Raw genomic sequence first — 16,930 nt, 5'->3', positions numbered from 1 at the left:
TCAACTGCTTACACTTCAAGTGGGCTCATGAAATAATTGTTCAAAATAGTTTTCTGAGAAAACATTCAGTATGATTTCGGATGAACTTTAATGCGTACCACCAACTTTAAACGTGTTTTCACCAGCATATCGAGGGTAGATTGATGTCACTACCACCTATAATTGTATGAGAAGGGTGCCTATTTGATATTAGACAATTTCTCTTTGAACTGAATGAAATTTTCACTCTGCAGCAGAATGTGTACTGACATGAAATTTCCTAGCAGATTGAAACTGTGTGCCAGACCAAGACTGAAACTTGGGACCTTTATCTGTTGCTGGCAAGTGCTTGGGTAGCTCAGTTGGTAGAGCACTTGCCAACAACAGACAAAGGTCCTGAGTTTGAATCTCAGTCTGGCACACAGTTTTAATATGCTAGGAAGTTCCTGTGAACTATTCAGTAACTGTATCATCTTAGTGGGGGGAGATCAATAAAAGGAAAGAATTATTTTTTTTATTCTGGTTGTCAAGTATAATCTCTACTCATATTAAGTCACAGGCACGATTTATTTCAGTTTCACTACAAGGTAAACTACTTTTGACAGCAATTAACATTCAACCACCAACTGCATTTAATTATTCTTGTTGAGCAGGGTTAGGTCCCTAGTATAAAAATTTCAGATGAATTTATTTCTGGCTTTAGCCAGCTTTCAATACCTGTAACACTTTGAGTTTCAGTGCTCTCTATTAGTGTTTGGAGCTGCTGTTCTGTCCCAACACAGCTATGACAATTTACAACTCTAGTACTGGTTGTTGCTGGGTCTATCTTTCTCTGTTTTAGGCTGATGCCCTTTCTGTAACTTCCTGAGACTCTCTAACCTAAAAAGACAACCCTGCCCCCTCCACACAGTCCCACTATCCGTGTAGCTGCTTCCTCTGTGTAGTGAATCCCTGACCTATTAAGTGGAATCCAGAAACCCACCAGCCTATGGCGCAAGTCAAGGAATCTGCAGCCTGTGTGGTCACAGAAGCATGTGAGCCTCAGACAGCTGTGTACCATTGGACCACAATCTGTTGTTGACAATGCTACAGATGGTGAGGCTCTGCCCACATCTTTCAAGCAAGACTGGCAGTATTTACCACTGCAGCTAACACCTGAAACCAGAGACAACCTCTGCCAATCAAAAATAGCACATACCACTAGTAGCGACCTGAGCCACCACCTGCAGTTGGCTGCTTCCTGTGCTCTTCATGACATCCGGAAGCAGCCTTTCGACATATGGAACAACTCCTCCCAGTATGCAGACTGGATTCCTTCCCCTCCTTGGCAGCCATATCCCTAAGGGCCCCCATTATGTGCCTAACATTGAAGCTACCAGTAATCTTGCCATCTGTGAATGTCTGTACATTGTGGACCGAGAGACTTCCTGACATTTGATTGACCACCTGGAAAATCTTTTGCTGCCTGGCACTCCTTGGAACAACCTCCCATGCTGCCAAGGCTGAGGGGTCAACCCAGTGCAAACAGTACCCGTGGAGGTCACATTAGTGGACCGATGGATATGTTTATAGTGAATATCGTAGCTTGATGGTTGGTGGGTATCATGGAGTGTGTTAAAGTTAATTTATTAGTATTAGTATTTATGTTTTTTTCCCCTGTGGATATCTCTAGTTCATATTCTGTATTGGAGTCTTACTTGGTGTTTTCAAATTTGCCCATTTCTTAAATAATAATTTCTACAGTAACAGTGAAAAACGGTTACATTAGTCGTTAATATGAACAGTCGTCAGTTGGTGTTGTGGAGTTCATTGTAGCTGTCTGTATAGGTTAGGGGAAATTAAATGACCATAAGGCATTTCTTGCTGGGAAATCCCACCTGGAGTCATTCGGCTGCCAGAGCTATTCTCTTTTATTTGGTGCCACTTGGGTGACTTGCACGCTAGTCACTTTTATTTGGTGCCACTTCAGTGACTTGCACATCAATATAAGTTAGGTGAAGTTAACAATATCAGCATTTGTGTCACTCTCCCTGCAGATATCGGTGTTCCATGGATGGTTGGTACTGTGGAACTTAGCTTAGTTATAAATATTACTTCAAGATAATGATACTAATTTTGTATTACTTTTTGGAAGATTTATCTAATTTGAAGTTAGTTGTTTTTGTGTTTGATTTTTGGACTTGTTTCGTATTTGGGGGAAGGAAGGGTTGTTAGTCCAGTTTGTCCCCACCAAAAACCTCTACATTCCTGCATGTGACTCGTTAGTTACAAATTTCTTTTTTAGATTGTTTAAAATATTTTTTATGATGAAAAGCTTGTGTTTTCATTATGGTTTCCTGAGTGGAATCATTGTTGCCATTTGATTTTAGTTGAGTTGCGTGTATCCACTTATTAGCAACATGCATTTATCACCCTTTTTACTGCCACGTAAACGGTTGCTCCCACAGTGCACCTACAGACAAGCCTAACAATATGCTCTTCTTGTATCTATCTTCATATGGATTCCCACGCACTGAGGAAAGCTGTGCCCCTTCAAAGGAACCATCCTGGCATTTCGTGGAACATTTTATGTAACTATGGAAAACTTAAATCTTGATGGCTGTTCATGGACTTGAACCATCATCTCCCGAATGCAAGTCCAGTATATGAATTACTGTGCTACCTTGCTCATAATTCCGGAAGTTGTACTGATCCAACACTTAAGTTTAAGGTCATTAATAGAACTTCAGGGAGAGGTAGATGGCAGCCTGTTACTGTTGTAATGAGCATTGGAGTCTTATGACCAGTGAGTGATTGCCCAGATTGTGACACAAGATTTTTCTTAAATTACAGTTACCTTCAGCTTAGATTCAGCTTTCGTTTTTTATCAGATAATTACTGACATTAGCAATCGGGCTTCAGTTGCACCAATAGTTTACAACTGCCCTTTATTTACGTGGATATGAGATTCTGTATTATGGCACAAGACACTACGTCAGGTCATGGCAAAATCCACATTATTTTTTAGCAAATTATCAGATCGTTTCAGAAATTCATCTCAATGTTTAATAGGTTCATTGCTTTACCTGTGGAAAGAAGCTATTTTGATTTCCTTTCTTAGTCTTAAAAAGGGCTGTATGTTTCTGAGAAGTTCACAAATTGCTGTTGTTATTAACTGCATAGATGGTGAACTGTTACCTTGCCTGATTCTCAGCCTCCTTTACTATAGGTTCAGGAGATGTTCACAATTGATTATCTGACCTTTCTGAACCTGACTTCTCTGCATAGCAACACGTAATAGATCCTCCTCTCTCTCTCCCCCCCCCCCCCCCCAGCCATCCTCCCACTTCCCCCTCCCTTTATTTTGAAAAAACGAGTAATACTACTCATAGGCATAATACTGTCCATATGCAGCACGAGTCTTCAAGGAAATCATCAGTAAAGGGCCGGCGTCACTGCTGCAGATACATTTTTTCAGCCCTTCTTCCTGTTATCTAGCGAACACATTGCAGTTGGAACTACCAATTAAGAGGCAAGAAAAGTTTATGCAAACTAATGGTTTTCAGTTTTTTTGTAAAAGTAAATTGTGTGTGTATTTAATTGTTACCATGTTATTTTTGATAACTTAGAATGGCGGAATGCAGTGTAGAGGGAGACCAAGGCTTGACTATAGCAGGGAGGTTCAAACAGATATAGGTTACAGTAGTAATGCAAAGGTGAGGAGGCTTGCACAGGATAGATTAGTTAGAGAGTTGCACCATACCAGTCATTGATGTGAAGACCACATGAATGTAGAATGAGTTAAAGATTTAAAAAAAAATCAATATTTACCTGAGTGCTATGAATGATAGACATGAAAGCGTAAACACTATTTTAAATGTAGTAGTTATATGTCATGGGAGTGGACAGGTGATACTTCCATATATCCTTTTTTTTATCCAAATTAATTGTGAATGCATGGTATTTTGATCCACATGTCCAGCATGCCTGAAGATACTAGATGGAATGTTCCAAAAGAGAAGTAAAATGGTTGTTGTACTATTTGTCACCAGTCCTGTTTCTAGGCTCAGTGCCAAGGCTGGTGAGCAGCTACTTTGTTAGGCAACTTCCTCGTGCTACAACAACCATAGTGAACATCCTTTGTAACCCAGCTCCTGCATACCATATCATTGCTCAACCACCCCTAAACAACTTTTCAGTAACTAATTGTTAAGAATAATGCCCTTAGGGATTGTGCCAAAAAGCTGCTCTAAAAATGGGTAGGGTTAATATTAATTTTTAATGCAAACGTTGGAATAAATTTTAGTTACGTAGTGATATCGTGTGAAGCTACTTGCAGATGATGTATGGATGGAAGGTGCGATGCTACAACATTATAGGAGATTACAAGAAGACCTACACAGGATCTAACTGTGATGTAACTGGCAGCTGACTCTCACTACAAATAAATACAATATGTTGCATATAAATAGGCTAAAAGTTATATTAGCGTCCAATGTCACATCAAGCAACAGCCTTAGAATAGTTTGAATATGTGTCCAGACTAAGTTAACATCTGTTGACCGTGCAAAACTAGTTCTAGGAACAGCAGATGGCACACTGAGATTCAGTGTATCATCCATGAAGGAAGTATGTTACAAAACCCCAATTTGACTGATTCTTGAGTATCGTTAGGTTGGTGCACAAGTTTGTACCATTTTTGTTTTGCATATTTGTATTCCAGTTGCTATGAGGATATTTATCAATCATCATTTTTTATTTGTAGTTCAGTGTTGCTATTGGAGTTTACATTTCGTCATATGGGGAGAGTGAGTGCAGCTGTAGGCGCTAGAAAATGGAATGCCAAGTGGAGAAATTGGAACATTTCCGACATATTCTTCTGTTTGAGTTGAATAGATGGATGACAGCAGTGTAGGTAGCCAGAAACATTTATGTCATATGTGGGGATAATTCCATTGGACAGAGCACAGCAAGAAAATGGTTTTCTCATTTTAAGGAGGATCATTTTGGCATTAGTGACTCCACATTCAGGAAGACTTTCAGGGTTTGATGAATATCGTTTAAACCTATTAATCCACAATGATCCATGTTAGTGTACTCAAGAACTGGCAAATGCGTGTGATGGGGAAGGTTCAAAAATTGGGTGTATGGGTACTGCATGCTCTAAGCCAAAATCACAAAAATTGATAAGTGGCCATAAGTGCATCTCTATGTGCTCGTTGTCAGTTGCCTTGTGAACAGCACCGACGGTTCCTATCCTGTATCATTACTGGTGATGAGAAATGGTGCCTTTATGCTAACATAAGGAAAAAAAGAGAGGAATGGTTGAGCTCAAGCAAAGCAGAAAAACCTTGTGTGGAGACCTGTGCACATTCACAAAGGATAATGTTATGCATCTGGTGGAGCTGCGACTGTGTGTGGTGTACCACAAATTGCTTCCCCAAGGTGTAACCATCACTGCTGAAATTTATTGTCAACAACTGAGACGTCTTTCAGATGCAATCCAAGGACAATGACCAGGAACACTGTGTGAATGAAGAGATGCTACTTCACAACTACACCTGCCCATGTCCTACTAGACTGACAAAAAATGCTATACCGGGGTTAGTTTGGTAAGTCATTCCACAGCCATCTTATTCGTCTGAACTTACATCCTCAGATTTCCTGCTGTCAGTCAAACAACCTTCAAGGATCTTCTTTTCTGGGTGGAAAAGTGCTCTGAACATCGGTTGATGAGTCCTTCACCTCAAAACCATGTGATCTCTACAGTCACGGAATCAAAAGGTTACCCCAGCATTTGGCAGGCTATTGTAAATAGTGAAGGGGAATATATTATTGATGATTACAGTCTTTGCTATGTTTATTAAACTCGTGGAAAAATGCTACAAACTTATGAACTAAAACTGTTTTTAAATGTAGGATCCTTACGAAGTAGATGTAATGGAGAGAAAGAAAACATTTGAAAGAGAAGTTGACTGTTTTATCACAAGCTCATTCAGTCGGAGTTTCATAGCATGATCATCTAACTCTGGTAGCAGAATAGCCTTATCCGTCACAGAGAGCCTTCCTGTTAAAATTTGGAGACTGCACGTTTGAAGAAGAGTCACATGACTTGTTCCTTCATCTGACATATAACTAACTGAGTGAGGTAGTACAGTGACAAAACATTGAATTCATTTTTTTTGGGGGGGGGGGGGGGGGCAGGCAATGTCAGTTCAAATCTCCAACCGGCCACCCAGATTTTGGTCTTCTGTGATTTCCCAAAATCGGTTAAGGTGAATGCCATGTTGGTACCTGAGGAAGGACACTTCATATTTCCTTTCCTATCCTCCTCAAAACTGAGGTTGAGCTCCTTCTTTAATGAAGGGGTGTTAAATCCTAATCTTGTTAACTTTTTCCATTCCACAAAAATTCACACAGTTCCATCCTCCACAAACCATAAGGTATGATAATAGATGTACATATGTATTATAACAATGCATTTTATTTTTTTGAGAAAAGTCTTTGTTTTTAGTGAACCCCTGAAGTCATTAAAAGGCTTTTCACCATTGGTAAAAGTATAACTAATAATAGGTCTAAATTGGTTGTAGTCTGATATGGTTAAAATGTAGTGTGCCTAGAATATTTGGTGCATCCATGGTGTCCCATAAAATACATTCTCTGTATGGTGGCAAGCAGCTTCATGAACTCAGCCAGCTCATTTTTGGTGGGAGTTTCACTTCATATTTTGGAAACACTTAGAAAACTTGTTTCAAGAGACACAGATAGTTTTGCCTATCATTAATTTTTGTAATATTTTATTAAGGCCAAACAGTGACAACTCTTAGCAACTTGGCCTTGTCCTGAATTCCTGTGTGAAATAAATTCAACATACCATTGTGTGATCACATTACCTGTTCCTACAGAGATGTATTGTGGTTACATTCAGTCCAATAACTCGATTACCACACACTTCATTTGCCCTCTCTACGCCTTAGTAATCACTAACCAGAATGCTTATGCTTGTATACAGGGAGAAATTGAACTCTGACAAAAATTCAGAGGTTGTGCGGAGCTATTTTCTGAGTATTTTCATATGCATGTGAGAGCTGTGTGATCTCTAGTGACTACATAATTAGTTGTATTTAGTTTGATTTCTCACTCCCATTTACATACCTATGTATCTATATTACACTGAAGATATCTGCACTACAGTGCACTGACTGTTTTGTCTGCAAATAAACTTATTCAATTCATTCATGATATTTGCATTCATTACTATTCAGTTCTTTGTCTGGTTTGTGTTCCATTCAGTGTTAGTTGTACATTAGAGTCATGTATAGTTTCACTGACTGCAATGAAAGAGCGTCACAGTGAGGCTATGCTGAGCTGAAATGAAAGTGCATATGTTTCGTCTGATGGTTGTTGCATTACTCTGTGTTTTGTATTGTATATTGTGGTATTTGCTTATTACAGGTTTTTTCACTGTTGTCAAGGTATTTTCAAGGGAAAAAAATGTAATTGGGGAAAAAACCAACTAAATTGTAATCATATTATTATTCTGTAACGAGCCACCAGAGATCACTGGTCCCTTATACTAAAATACTCAGTAAATATTCTTCCCTGAACACCCTCATATATTTTGTCATTGGGGTTCACATCCATCTTGTATACTGGCCATTTATACTAAATCTTTTGAGTTATTTCAAATGCCAGATGTTTGGGTGTGCTGCAATTACTTGTAATGTTTTGGTATTATCAATCCAAGAAACAAGATTTCTGTCTGCATTTTGTATACATCTTTCTACATCCTGGATCTGGGTATTCACGCTAAATAGAGTATAGAATATCTTGTCTGTATCAAGGATCAGATAATTCTGGAGCTAAAAGTCATCCGGAAAATATCACACGGTGACGTGAAATAAGCATTTATGGCAGTGCAACTTCCCAGCTTTTGATATTTCTTTTGCTGTGGACGTGAAAAGCTTATCAGAAGGAAACACCACAGTACAGAAGCAGAGCATTAAGGCTGCTAAAAATATTTGCTCCTGCAAGTACATTGGCAGAGGAATGGTAGATGAATGGTGTCGGCGGTAGTTTTGCTGCATGTTGATGTTAGTGATAACTCGTGTGGTGAACAATTGGAACTGTCTATGACTTATCGTGAGTCGGTTGTCGGTAGTCAATCAAAATGCTCATTCTTCATTTCCTATGTTTCATAAATAAAATTAGCTGGTATTTTCTTCAATTAGATTAGGTTACAATCAACAGAATGTTTGGAAAAATCAGAAGTAAAGACATACATGTGGGTTATTACAATGACAAATGTATAGCTCGGGCTATGTTAAACGTCAGTCTATTATGAATTATATTTTTGTATTGACATTTGTTGACTTCACCAACTCGCAAGCAAATTATCACATTCCAACCTAAACTAGGCTTTGGGCTTTGCGACAGGTCAATCTATTGGCACATCAATGAAATACTAAACCCATTAACCAACTTTCAAATTCCTAGTAACCAAATCAATAAAATCTATTCTGCTACTCTCCATATCAAAAACAAATGTAATCAATTCGTATCTTCTGAAAGAAATCATGAGAGTTAACGATTCTCATTGGCTACCATACACTATCACCTGATTGGCTATGACTGGTGTCAAGGAATTGCCAACATCAGCACATGGTAGAAGAGCCACCGACACCATAACTGCACATTATCCTATATCTGTATTAATGCTCCACCAAAAATTATGTGTCTGTTCTGCAGGATCAGCAAAAGACATACAACAAGATGACGCAATATGAGTTCCTCAGTCTGACACAAGAAAATATTATTATAGTGAAACACTTTTGTGCCCTGTCTTACTTGTTGAGAGTAAGTGTTCAAGCCTTTGTAAACATTTTTTCATCACAGGTGGCTGCTAGATCAGAACTTTTGGACCAGTATCTGCATGTTTGTTTATTATCTAATCCTATGTAATCTGGGAAACTACTCCAGTACAAAGACTTACAATCTCCACATGCTGCTCATGTATGGATTATTATAAAATAAGTACATGGCCTGGAGATGGTTTAACCACCTGAAAACTAGCCAAAGTTTCCAGAAAATGTGTCATGGTAATTCTGTTATTCAGTTAACAGATTGACAATCAGGTTTAGGATTTGGTTTCTGTTTGACCTTATTCATGACCAGCAAGATGATGCAGTGGTAAGACACTACACTTTCATTCAAGAGGATAGGAATTCATAGCCATGTCTGGTCATCCTGATTAGGTCAGTTTCCTTTCCTGATGCAAGCTAGCACCTCCATCCTAAATGACCTCGTCAACAATGGGATGTTAAACCCAAACCTTCCTTCCTGCATGCACAAAAGCTGACATTTCACCTCAATGCTTTGTGTGAAACAATATATGCTGGTTTAAGTTACATGTAAAGTGAAAAACTTCTACTGCAAAGATAGACACTGTAGTAATTAGGTGCAGTCTGCTGACATTGAGCCAGACAGACAGACTTTTAAGCGGTGTATAGGGCTTCTATATAAGCTCTTCTCCCCCCCCCCCCTCCCGCCCCCCGCCCTCACACACACACACACACACACACACACACACACACACTCACACCTTTATGTATCTGTTTTATTTTTCTGTAACCTTTGTTTCTATATTGTGACAAATATTTGTAAGTTATGATTTTTGAAGTACATTTTTCTTTGTATATTTTCCAATAATACACTACTGGCCATTAAAATTGCTACACCAAGAAGAAATGCAAATGATAAACGGGTATTCATTGGACAAATATATTATACTAGAACTGACATGTGATTACATTTTCACGCAATTTGGGTGCATAGATCCTGAGAAATCAGTACCCGGAACAATCACCTCTGGCCGTAATAATGGCCTTGATACGCCTGGGCATTGAGTCAAACAGCTTGGATGGCGAGTACAGGTACAGCTGCCCATGCAGCTTCAACAAGATACCACAGTTCATCGAGAGTAGTGACTGGCGTATTGTGACGAGCCAGTTGCTCGGCCACCATTGACCAGACGTTTTCAATTAGTGAGAGATCTGGAGAATGTGCTGGCCAGGGCAGCAGTCAAACATTTTCTGTATCCAGAAAGGCCCATACAGGACCTGCAACATGCGGTTGTGTATTATCCTGCTGAAATGTAGGGTTTATTGAAGGATAGAACCACGAGTCGTAACACATCTGAAATGTAACGTCCACTGTTCAAAGTGCCGTCAATGCGAACAAGAGGTGACCAAGACGTGTAACCAATGGCATCCCGTGTAACCAGTGGCACCCCATACCATCACAGCGGGTGATATGCCAGTATGGCGATGACGAATACACGCTTCCAGTGTGCGTTCACCACGATGTAGCCCAAAACGGATGCGACCATCATGATGCTGTAAACAGAACCTGGATTCATCCGAAAAAATGACGTTTCGCCATTTGTGCACCCAGGTTCGTCGTTGAGTACACCATCGCAGGCGCTCCTGTCTGTGATGCAGCGTCAGGGGTAACCGCAGCCGTGGTCTCCGAGCTGATAGTCTATGCTGCTGCAAACATCGTCGAACTGTTCGTGCAGATGGTTGTTGTCTTGCAAACGTCCCCATCTGTTGGCTCAGGGATCAAGACGTTACTGCACGTCCGCTACAGCCATGCGGATAAGATGGCTGTCATCTCAACTGCTAGTGAGACGAGGCTGTTGGTATCCAGCACGGCGTTCCGTATTACCCTCCCGAAACCACCGGATCCATATTCTGCTAACAGTCATTGGATCTTGACCAATGCGAACAGCAATGTCGCGATATGAGAAACCGCAATCTCAATAGGCTACAATCCGACCTTTATCAAAGTTGGAAACGTGGTGGTACGCATTTCTCCTCCTTACACAAGGCATCACGACAACGTTTCACCAGGCAACAGCGGTCAACTGCTGTTTGTGTATGAGAAATTGGCTGGAAACTTTCCTCATGTCAGCACGTTGTAGGTGTTGCCACCGGCGCCAACCTTGTGTGAATGCTCTGAAAAGCTAATCATTTGCATATCAGAGCATCTTCTTCCTGTCGGTTAAATTTCGCGTCTGTAGCACGTCATCTTCGTGGTGTAACAATTTTAATGGCCAGTAGTGTAAATGTGTAAATTTAATGGTTTTCTTTGGATTCCATCTGTCTGTAGTGATTTTTATCTCCTTGTTTTAGTAGGCCTGCTCAGCAATTTAAAAAAGTAATTTAGACCTGTGTTGCACATATTTTAAACACTCTTATATCCCTGCCTGTGAGTTACACCGTTGCTTTGTACCGAGGTCATTGAACATTGCAAAATGAGATTAGAAGTTTGTGGCGTACCAGGATTTGAACCTAGGACCTTTGAGATGTTTTGGAAGATAGGAGATGAGGCTCTGGTGGAAGTAAAGTTGTGAAGGCAAGTTGTTAGTTGTTCTTTGATAGTTCAGACATTAAAACATTGTCCCACATTAGCAAAGATGCAAGGTTCAAGTCCTGGTCTGGCACACAGTTTTAATCTGCCAGGAAGTTTCAAATCAGCACTCACTCCACTGCGGAGTGAAAAATTCAGTCTATTGCAAAAGCTGATTGCTATATTCCATTAAGCTTCGCTCCACCATCTTAATTGAAGGTGCCACCCACCGTGTTAATTCCATGTACTTCTTTGAAAACCTGTTTGTTCTTGTGACATCAGATTCGGTGGCAGTTGAATAAAGCAAGTTCCACCATAGCACAAAAATACAAAGTTGCAATTACCTGTCATGTTCTTTCTTATAGGATGTTTACAGACAGCTGGAAACTGATTTTAATATTGTCTCCTCAAAATCCTGTTAAAGTAAATACAAAGCACCCTTCTTGCAAGTTATCTACAAGTTTGGAAAGTCAGTAGATGGTTGTAATGATGTATTCCGAGTATTTTGTGTAGGTGGCTCAGTTCTTAGGGCAGAATTTTGGCATAGTATATTGCTTTCCATTGTGTTCAAAAGTGCTTGTTGTTCAGATGCTTGGCAGTTTACATACAAGCATCAGTAGGTAAATAGAGCTCAGTGTTCCTTATCTCTTAATGAACTGTTGATTCACTTGGCACCAGACCATATTTGTAACTCACTCACTTGTTGAAACAATAATTTGCTTGTGGTTTCACACTGTTGAATATAAAAATATAATTTCACAAAGCATACATATGTGGAATGTGTTTTTGCCTTTGAGCTATCAGTGCTTATATATTGAGATTAATCTACATGTGAACTATGTCAGTTTTTCTGTAATATAGGTTGCTGCATTTTTTGTTTGTAAATTACTATTCTATTATAATTTTTTCCCATTTTGAAATATCAGAGAAAATAGTTCTAAGATACGGCAATTTTTATCCCCCCCTCCCCTTCCCCTCCCTCCCATTTCTTTGGTAGTTTCAAGATTTGTTATATTTATTTTATACTACTGTATCCTTGAATATGTTGCAGAATTGTGGTGTTGGCAGGGGATGTGACACCAATTGACATAATGTGCCACCTTCCAGTTGTCTGTGAGGATAGAAATATACCATATGTGTATACACCATCACGTCAAGATCTTGGACAAGCTATGGGTGTGAAAAGGAGCTGTATTGTCATGATGGTGCGTGAACATCAAGAATATAAAGATACTTTTGATGAATTAGCAAAAGAACTAAAGACATTGACTTACCCAATTTAAATGCTTTTGCATTTTGTTGGTGAATAATTATTGAATAAAATCTCCGATCTCATTAGAGAGAACAAATATGGGGGAACTGGGAACAGTTACTGTAAATGACTATGCATTTTTCAAAAAATATATATATTGATTTTAATATGAACTATTGCACACAACTTGACTGTGACATTGCTTTGGTAAAGTGAGAGATCTTTGTTCATGAATGTGAGTGCATTATTAATAAAAACTGACTTTGATGTATCATTAATGCGTAAGTCAATGATCAAATAAACCATTAATTTTAACGGAGGATATAAGATTCAAAACATTACAGTGTGGTGAAGAAAAATTAGGCATTGCCATTTGACTTTATTTTGTTGATATTGAGATACCCTGCATAACATAACAGTAATGGTTACCAAACATTGTTACAATACTCATGAAATTAAAACAGAAATTAATTTTCCATTTGAAAGTTTTCTAATTTAGCTAAGTTGGTTAAAAGGTTTATGCAAAATATACATTTCTTTACAGCTTTTGTACAGATTTTTTAATTCTCTCAGTGCAGCTTAACAGCTATTTTCATATCACAAAACAGCTAGTGTATCTCAGTATGTTAAATTTCATTAAGTGTTTCAAAATGAAGGTAATACTTCAGTTATTGACCAACATTATATATGGAATGTGAGCAAATGGATGGCACACTGCTTTGGCGCTTGTAATGAGATCAAAATTCAGTCCAGATGTTACCTTCTGGAAGCAACTTATTTCCAGCAAACAAAGATTATTTCAAAGTATTTATTTTAAATCTGTTTCTAGTATTAACCACTGCACTTTTCCTTTTGCTGCAAATAATTTGGTCCATCAAATTCAGAAAAAAAGGCCAATTATTAGGCTTTAAAAGCAGCTGTTTAACTGCCAAAGATTATTACAGAACAACTATGTGCCATGATGTTGTAAACAGACAATGCATATGTAGATGTAACTATTTGAATTTTGTGCAGGAACTATTCTGAATAATTGCAGTAACCTTCATGGAGGATTATTTGCTGCATAAAGCCTACCTACTCCACTTGTGGAGGAATGCCAAGTATGTTAGCTGACTTTAAATTGAAAACATATTTTATACAAAGTGGCCATTCTTTTAATTTTTTTAAGTCACATCAGTAAACGTAAAAAATAAGTGGTGCAGTTTCCTAAGTACAAAAGCTATGGGAGATCAGTAACAGATCTGAATACGTAATTAAATATGTGGTGTTGCAGTATTTTTTTAATGGGTCTTTTTTCTCCTTTTTCTTTCATTTCCATTCTTTTTTGTAATCAAACCAAAGAGAAAAGGGAAAATATTCATTAACATCTTTTATAGTAAGTGCCTAATTTATTGGTTTGTAGCCATCAGCCAAATCAGTAACCACTGATGTGAGAGAACCTAAGCTTTTGTAAAAAGGTTCATATAGCTAATAACTTATTGTGACAACATTCAGCCTTTGTTAGTTTGCTTTGAGAATACTGCCAGTAATGGATATTGACATTTCTGTAAAATGTCGATATGTACAAAAGTGCTTGTTTTCACCCCTAGTAAAATATTCTCACTTTACTTACCAGCTCTAGTAGCAATATATTGCCTATTCCTACAAACACATATTACTGAGTACTAGTCTGTGTGTGTGTACTTGACTGGTGGAAATAGAAAAGGACAAGAAGTGAATGTTTCATATAACAGGGGCTACACATAATACCAAAATATTTAGTGTATTCTGGGAAATATATTCAATTACAACAGTGTGCATTAATCCATTTCATTATATTATTTGTGCCTGCAGAAAAGTTTAGGCATGGCAGGGTTTGCATGTGGTAGGCATATCTGCTCTAGGTAAGCATTTACATTTTGATATTCACGTGTCCTGCATACACCAGATTCAGTGATCACATACACATTATGCTACTCATGAACAGCTTCCAGCTTCCATTCATTCTACGAACAATTATTAGTATAAAAAACTGTTCAGTTATGTACAATAGCAAGGAATATTTGGAAAACAGAACATGTTGATTTGAATACGTGACTAAGAAAAAGAGAGCTTTCATTCTTTAAAACTAAAATTATGCAGCTTAGGGCTTTGAAATCTCCTTTTCTGTCAACTATGAACTAAACTTAAGTCTGGATTACTGCCAGTTTTCCTGAAAAATGGGAGTTAATTTGAAGAGTACTACAAAATAACTCCACAATTCTTTTAAGCTCTTGAGCAGTATATAAGAACAAAGATACAACAATTTTTTTGTAGCATAAAAATATTTTACAGATTTTATCACAGTGCAAACTTTCCATAAAAACACAGCTTGAAAGTGATGAACATTCATGACTTACACAGTATTGGTAATCAAATGTTTATTAACTAGTGTCCATAATACAGAAAGACTGCCTGAGACGCAGAGCAAGGCAGGTGTGCTATAGCATGTGAAGTGAGATTAAGAAAAACTATACAAAAGCAACATGGAAACATTATTTCAACCCTACATTTCTTCTGTCTGCTCAGAATACTGATGATATTGGTGACACACACAGTTCACTGTATCCATTGTAACACAAAATAGACAAGTTGGTGTACCATTTCGATGCAATACAATTGCCGTAAGTGAAACATTTTCAAATCAGCCAGACCTTTCCCGGATTGGTGCAGCAGAGCTACTTTTTCCCTGTTTACATATTCAGAAACATTTGTTAATGAGTGACACTAATGGGTTTGATTTTTGATTTAAAAGAATAAAATGTGAAGTTATCATAAAGTTGCTAAACTGTTATTTACAAGTGAAATGAATTTTTGTTGCAAAAAAAGACACTGTGAAATGTATCAAATCTATGCTGTGCCATGCACATAGGAGTATAATAATGACAATGAAACATAACAAACCTTTTCATTTTTTTATGTTCTGGCCATGACAAAAATGCAGGACTGACGAAAAAAGGAGAAATAAAGTTCCTTGATTTAAAGTCATTGTTACGATGTTGATTAATGCGAAATGAAATATTTGGAATTACTATGCACTTAAAATTGACTTGTAACAACCACATCAAGACCATACCCTGCGTGATTCATCAGATTATACTGAACAGTACAGAATAGGCCTAAATTTTCAGGTAAGTAATGCTGAGAATAGTACCAGGCATTAAGGTAATGATAGAAGAGAGATTTTTTTATGATTAACAATTTTAACACTCTTGTAGGTTAGGAATTACGAGTAATCTGCACTGATCAAAGCAGACTAAAGTGAACAATGCACATAAAACATTTTCACACTCCAGCAGAAATAAAAAGTAATTTGTAATGACAGAAGTAATTACTATTTTGACTGCTATTGTAGCTACTATGAAGTTCCCTGTAAAGAACACTTTTATCATTCTTTCATTGATTTTTATTATAAAAGTTGTCACAAAATGCATCTAAATACTAAATGCACTGCTCTGTACCTGAATCACACATATGCTTACTTAAGTTCGTTCTCTCTCTCTCTCTCTCTCTCTCTCTCTCTCTCTCTCTCTCACACACACACACACACACACACAAATTCACTCACTCACAGGATGTCACAATATTTCCAGAATTTATATTTTTCTCTTTGGTTGTCACTTTCCATCAGTCATATTAAAGTGCAAGACCACTGTGTGTGATGTATGCACTAATGCATTACAAAGCACTTGCAGTCCTTTTATTCACACTTTCAGTAAAATGTGAATCTTCGGTTTCTGTTACAGTAAGTATAGAATGATTTGCTAATTTCTTGGTCTCCACAAAATGTACTCACTGTTGAAAAAGAAAGATTACCACACAAATGTTTATGCCACTGATATTCAGTAACAACAATTTAGTCCACTGATGCAAAGAATCTACCAAAACTGCACAAGTAATGTGAATGTTGTGACCACTGCACACACAAAGGCTGAAAATCCGAGAGCAAGGGCCAGGGGGCGACCCCCACACCCGGAGCAGCACTGTCATACAGTTGCATGCCTAATATCGGATGCAGCGCCACTCCTAGATGTGTCGCGACGAGCTTTCCCCCCAGTGAAGCACAAGCAGCCACCTGAATTATGTCGGCTCCTCTTCAGAGATGGTTTTTCCTCCCTCTCACGCTCAGCCACACACTTCTGGTAGTAATCATAATCTTTCAAGTACCTGCACATAATTTCAATACAAGTAATTAAAATTTAGCCACAAGGCACTAATGTCAAACACAACACTACCAAAACCCCTGTGCAAAATTACTGCACACATACTAATGTTTAAGGTGTACAAACTAAA

At 38.2% G+C, this 16,930-nt stretch overlaps 2 protein-coding genes across 2 annotated transcripts in view; one reads left to right on the top strand and one right to left on the bottom strand.

Annotated features, from left to right (window-relative positions):
• LOC124606648 (H/ACA ribonucleoprotein complex subunit 2-like protein) overlaps nt 1-12,934 on the top strand; it is a 33,259-nt gene extending 20,325 nt beyond the window's left edge. Inside the window, exon 3 of the mRNA XM_047138649.1 lies at nt 12,419-12,934. Coding sequence (XP_046994605.1) covers nt 12,419-12,650 — 232 coding nt within the window. The 3' untranslated portion in view covers nt 12,651-12,934. The remainder of the gene's footprint in view (nt 1-12,418) is intronic.
• A 1,431-nt stretch (nt 12,935-14,365) lies between these two features.
• LOC124606647 (rho-related BTB domain-containing protein 1) overlaps nt 14,366-16,930 on the bottom strand; it is a 385,021-nt gene continuing 382,456 nt past the window's right edge. Inside the window, exon 14 of the mRNA XM_047138648.1 lies at nt 14,366-16,804. Coding sequence (XP_046994604.1) covers nt 16,624-16,804 — 181 coding nt within the window. The 3' untranslated portion in view covers nt 14,366-16,623. The remainder of the gene's footprint in view (nt 16,805-16,930) is intronic.

Source organism: Schistocerca americana, chromosome 3 (genome assembly GCF_021461395.2).
Source record: "Schistocerca americana isolate TAMUIC-IGC-003095 chromosome 3, iqSchAmer2.1, whole genome shotgun sequence".
Classification (NCBI taxonomy): Eukaryota; Metazoa; Arthropoda; class Insecta; order Orthoptera; family Acrididae; genus Schistocerca; species Schistocerca americana.
The sequence above is the reverse complement of the archived record's forward strand: the minus strand, read 5'-3'. Positions and strand labels throughout refer to the sequence as shown.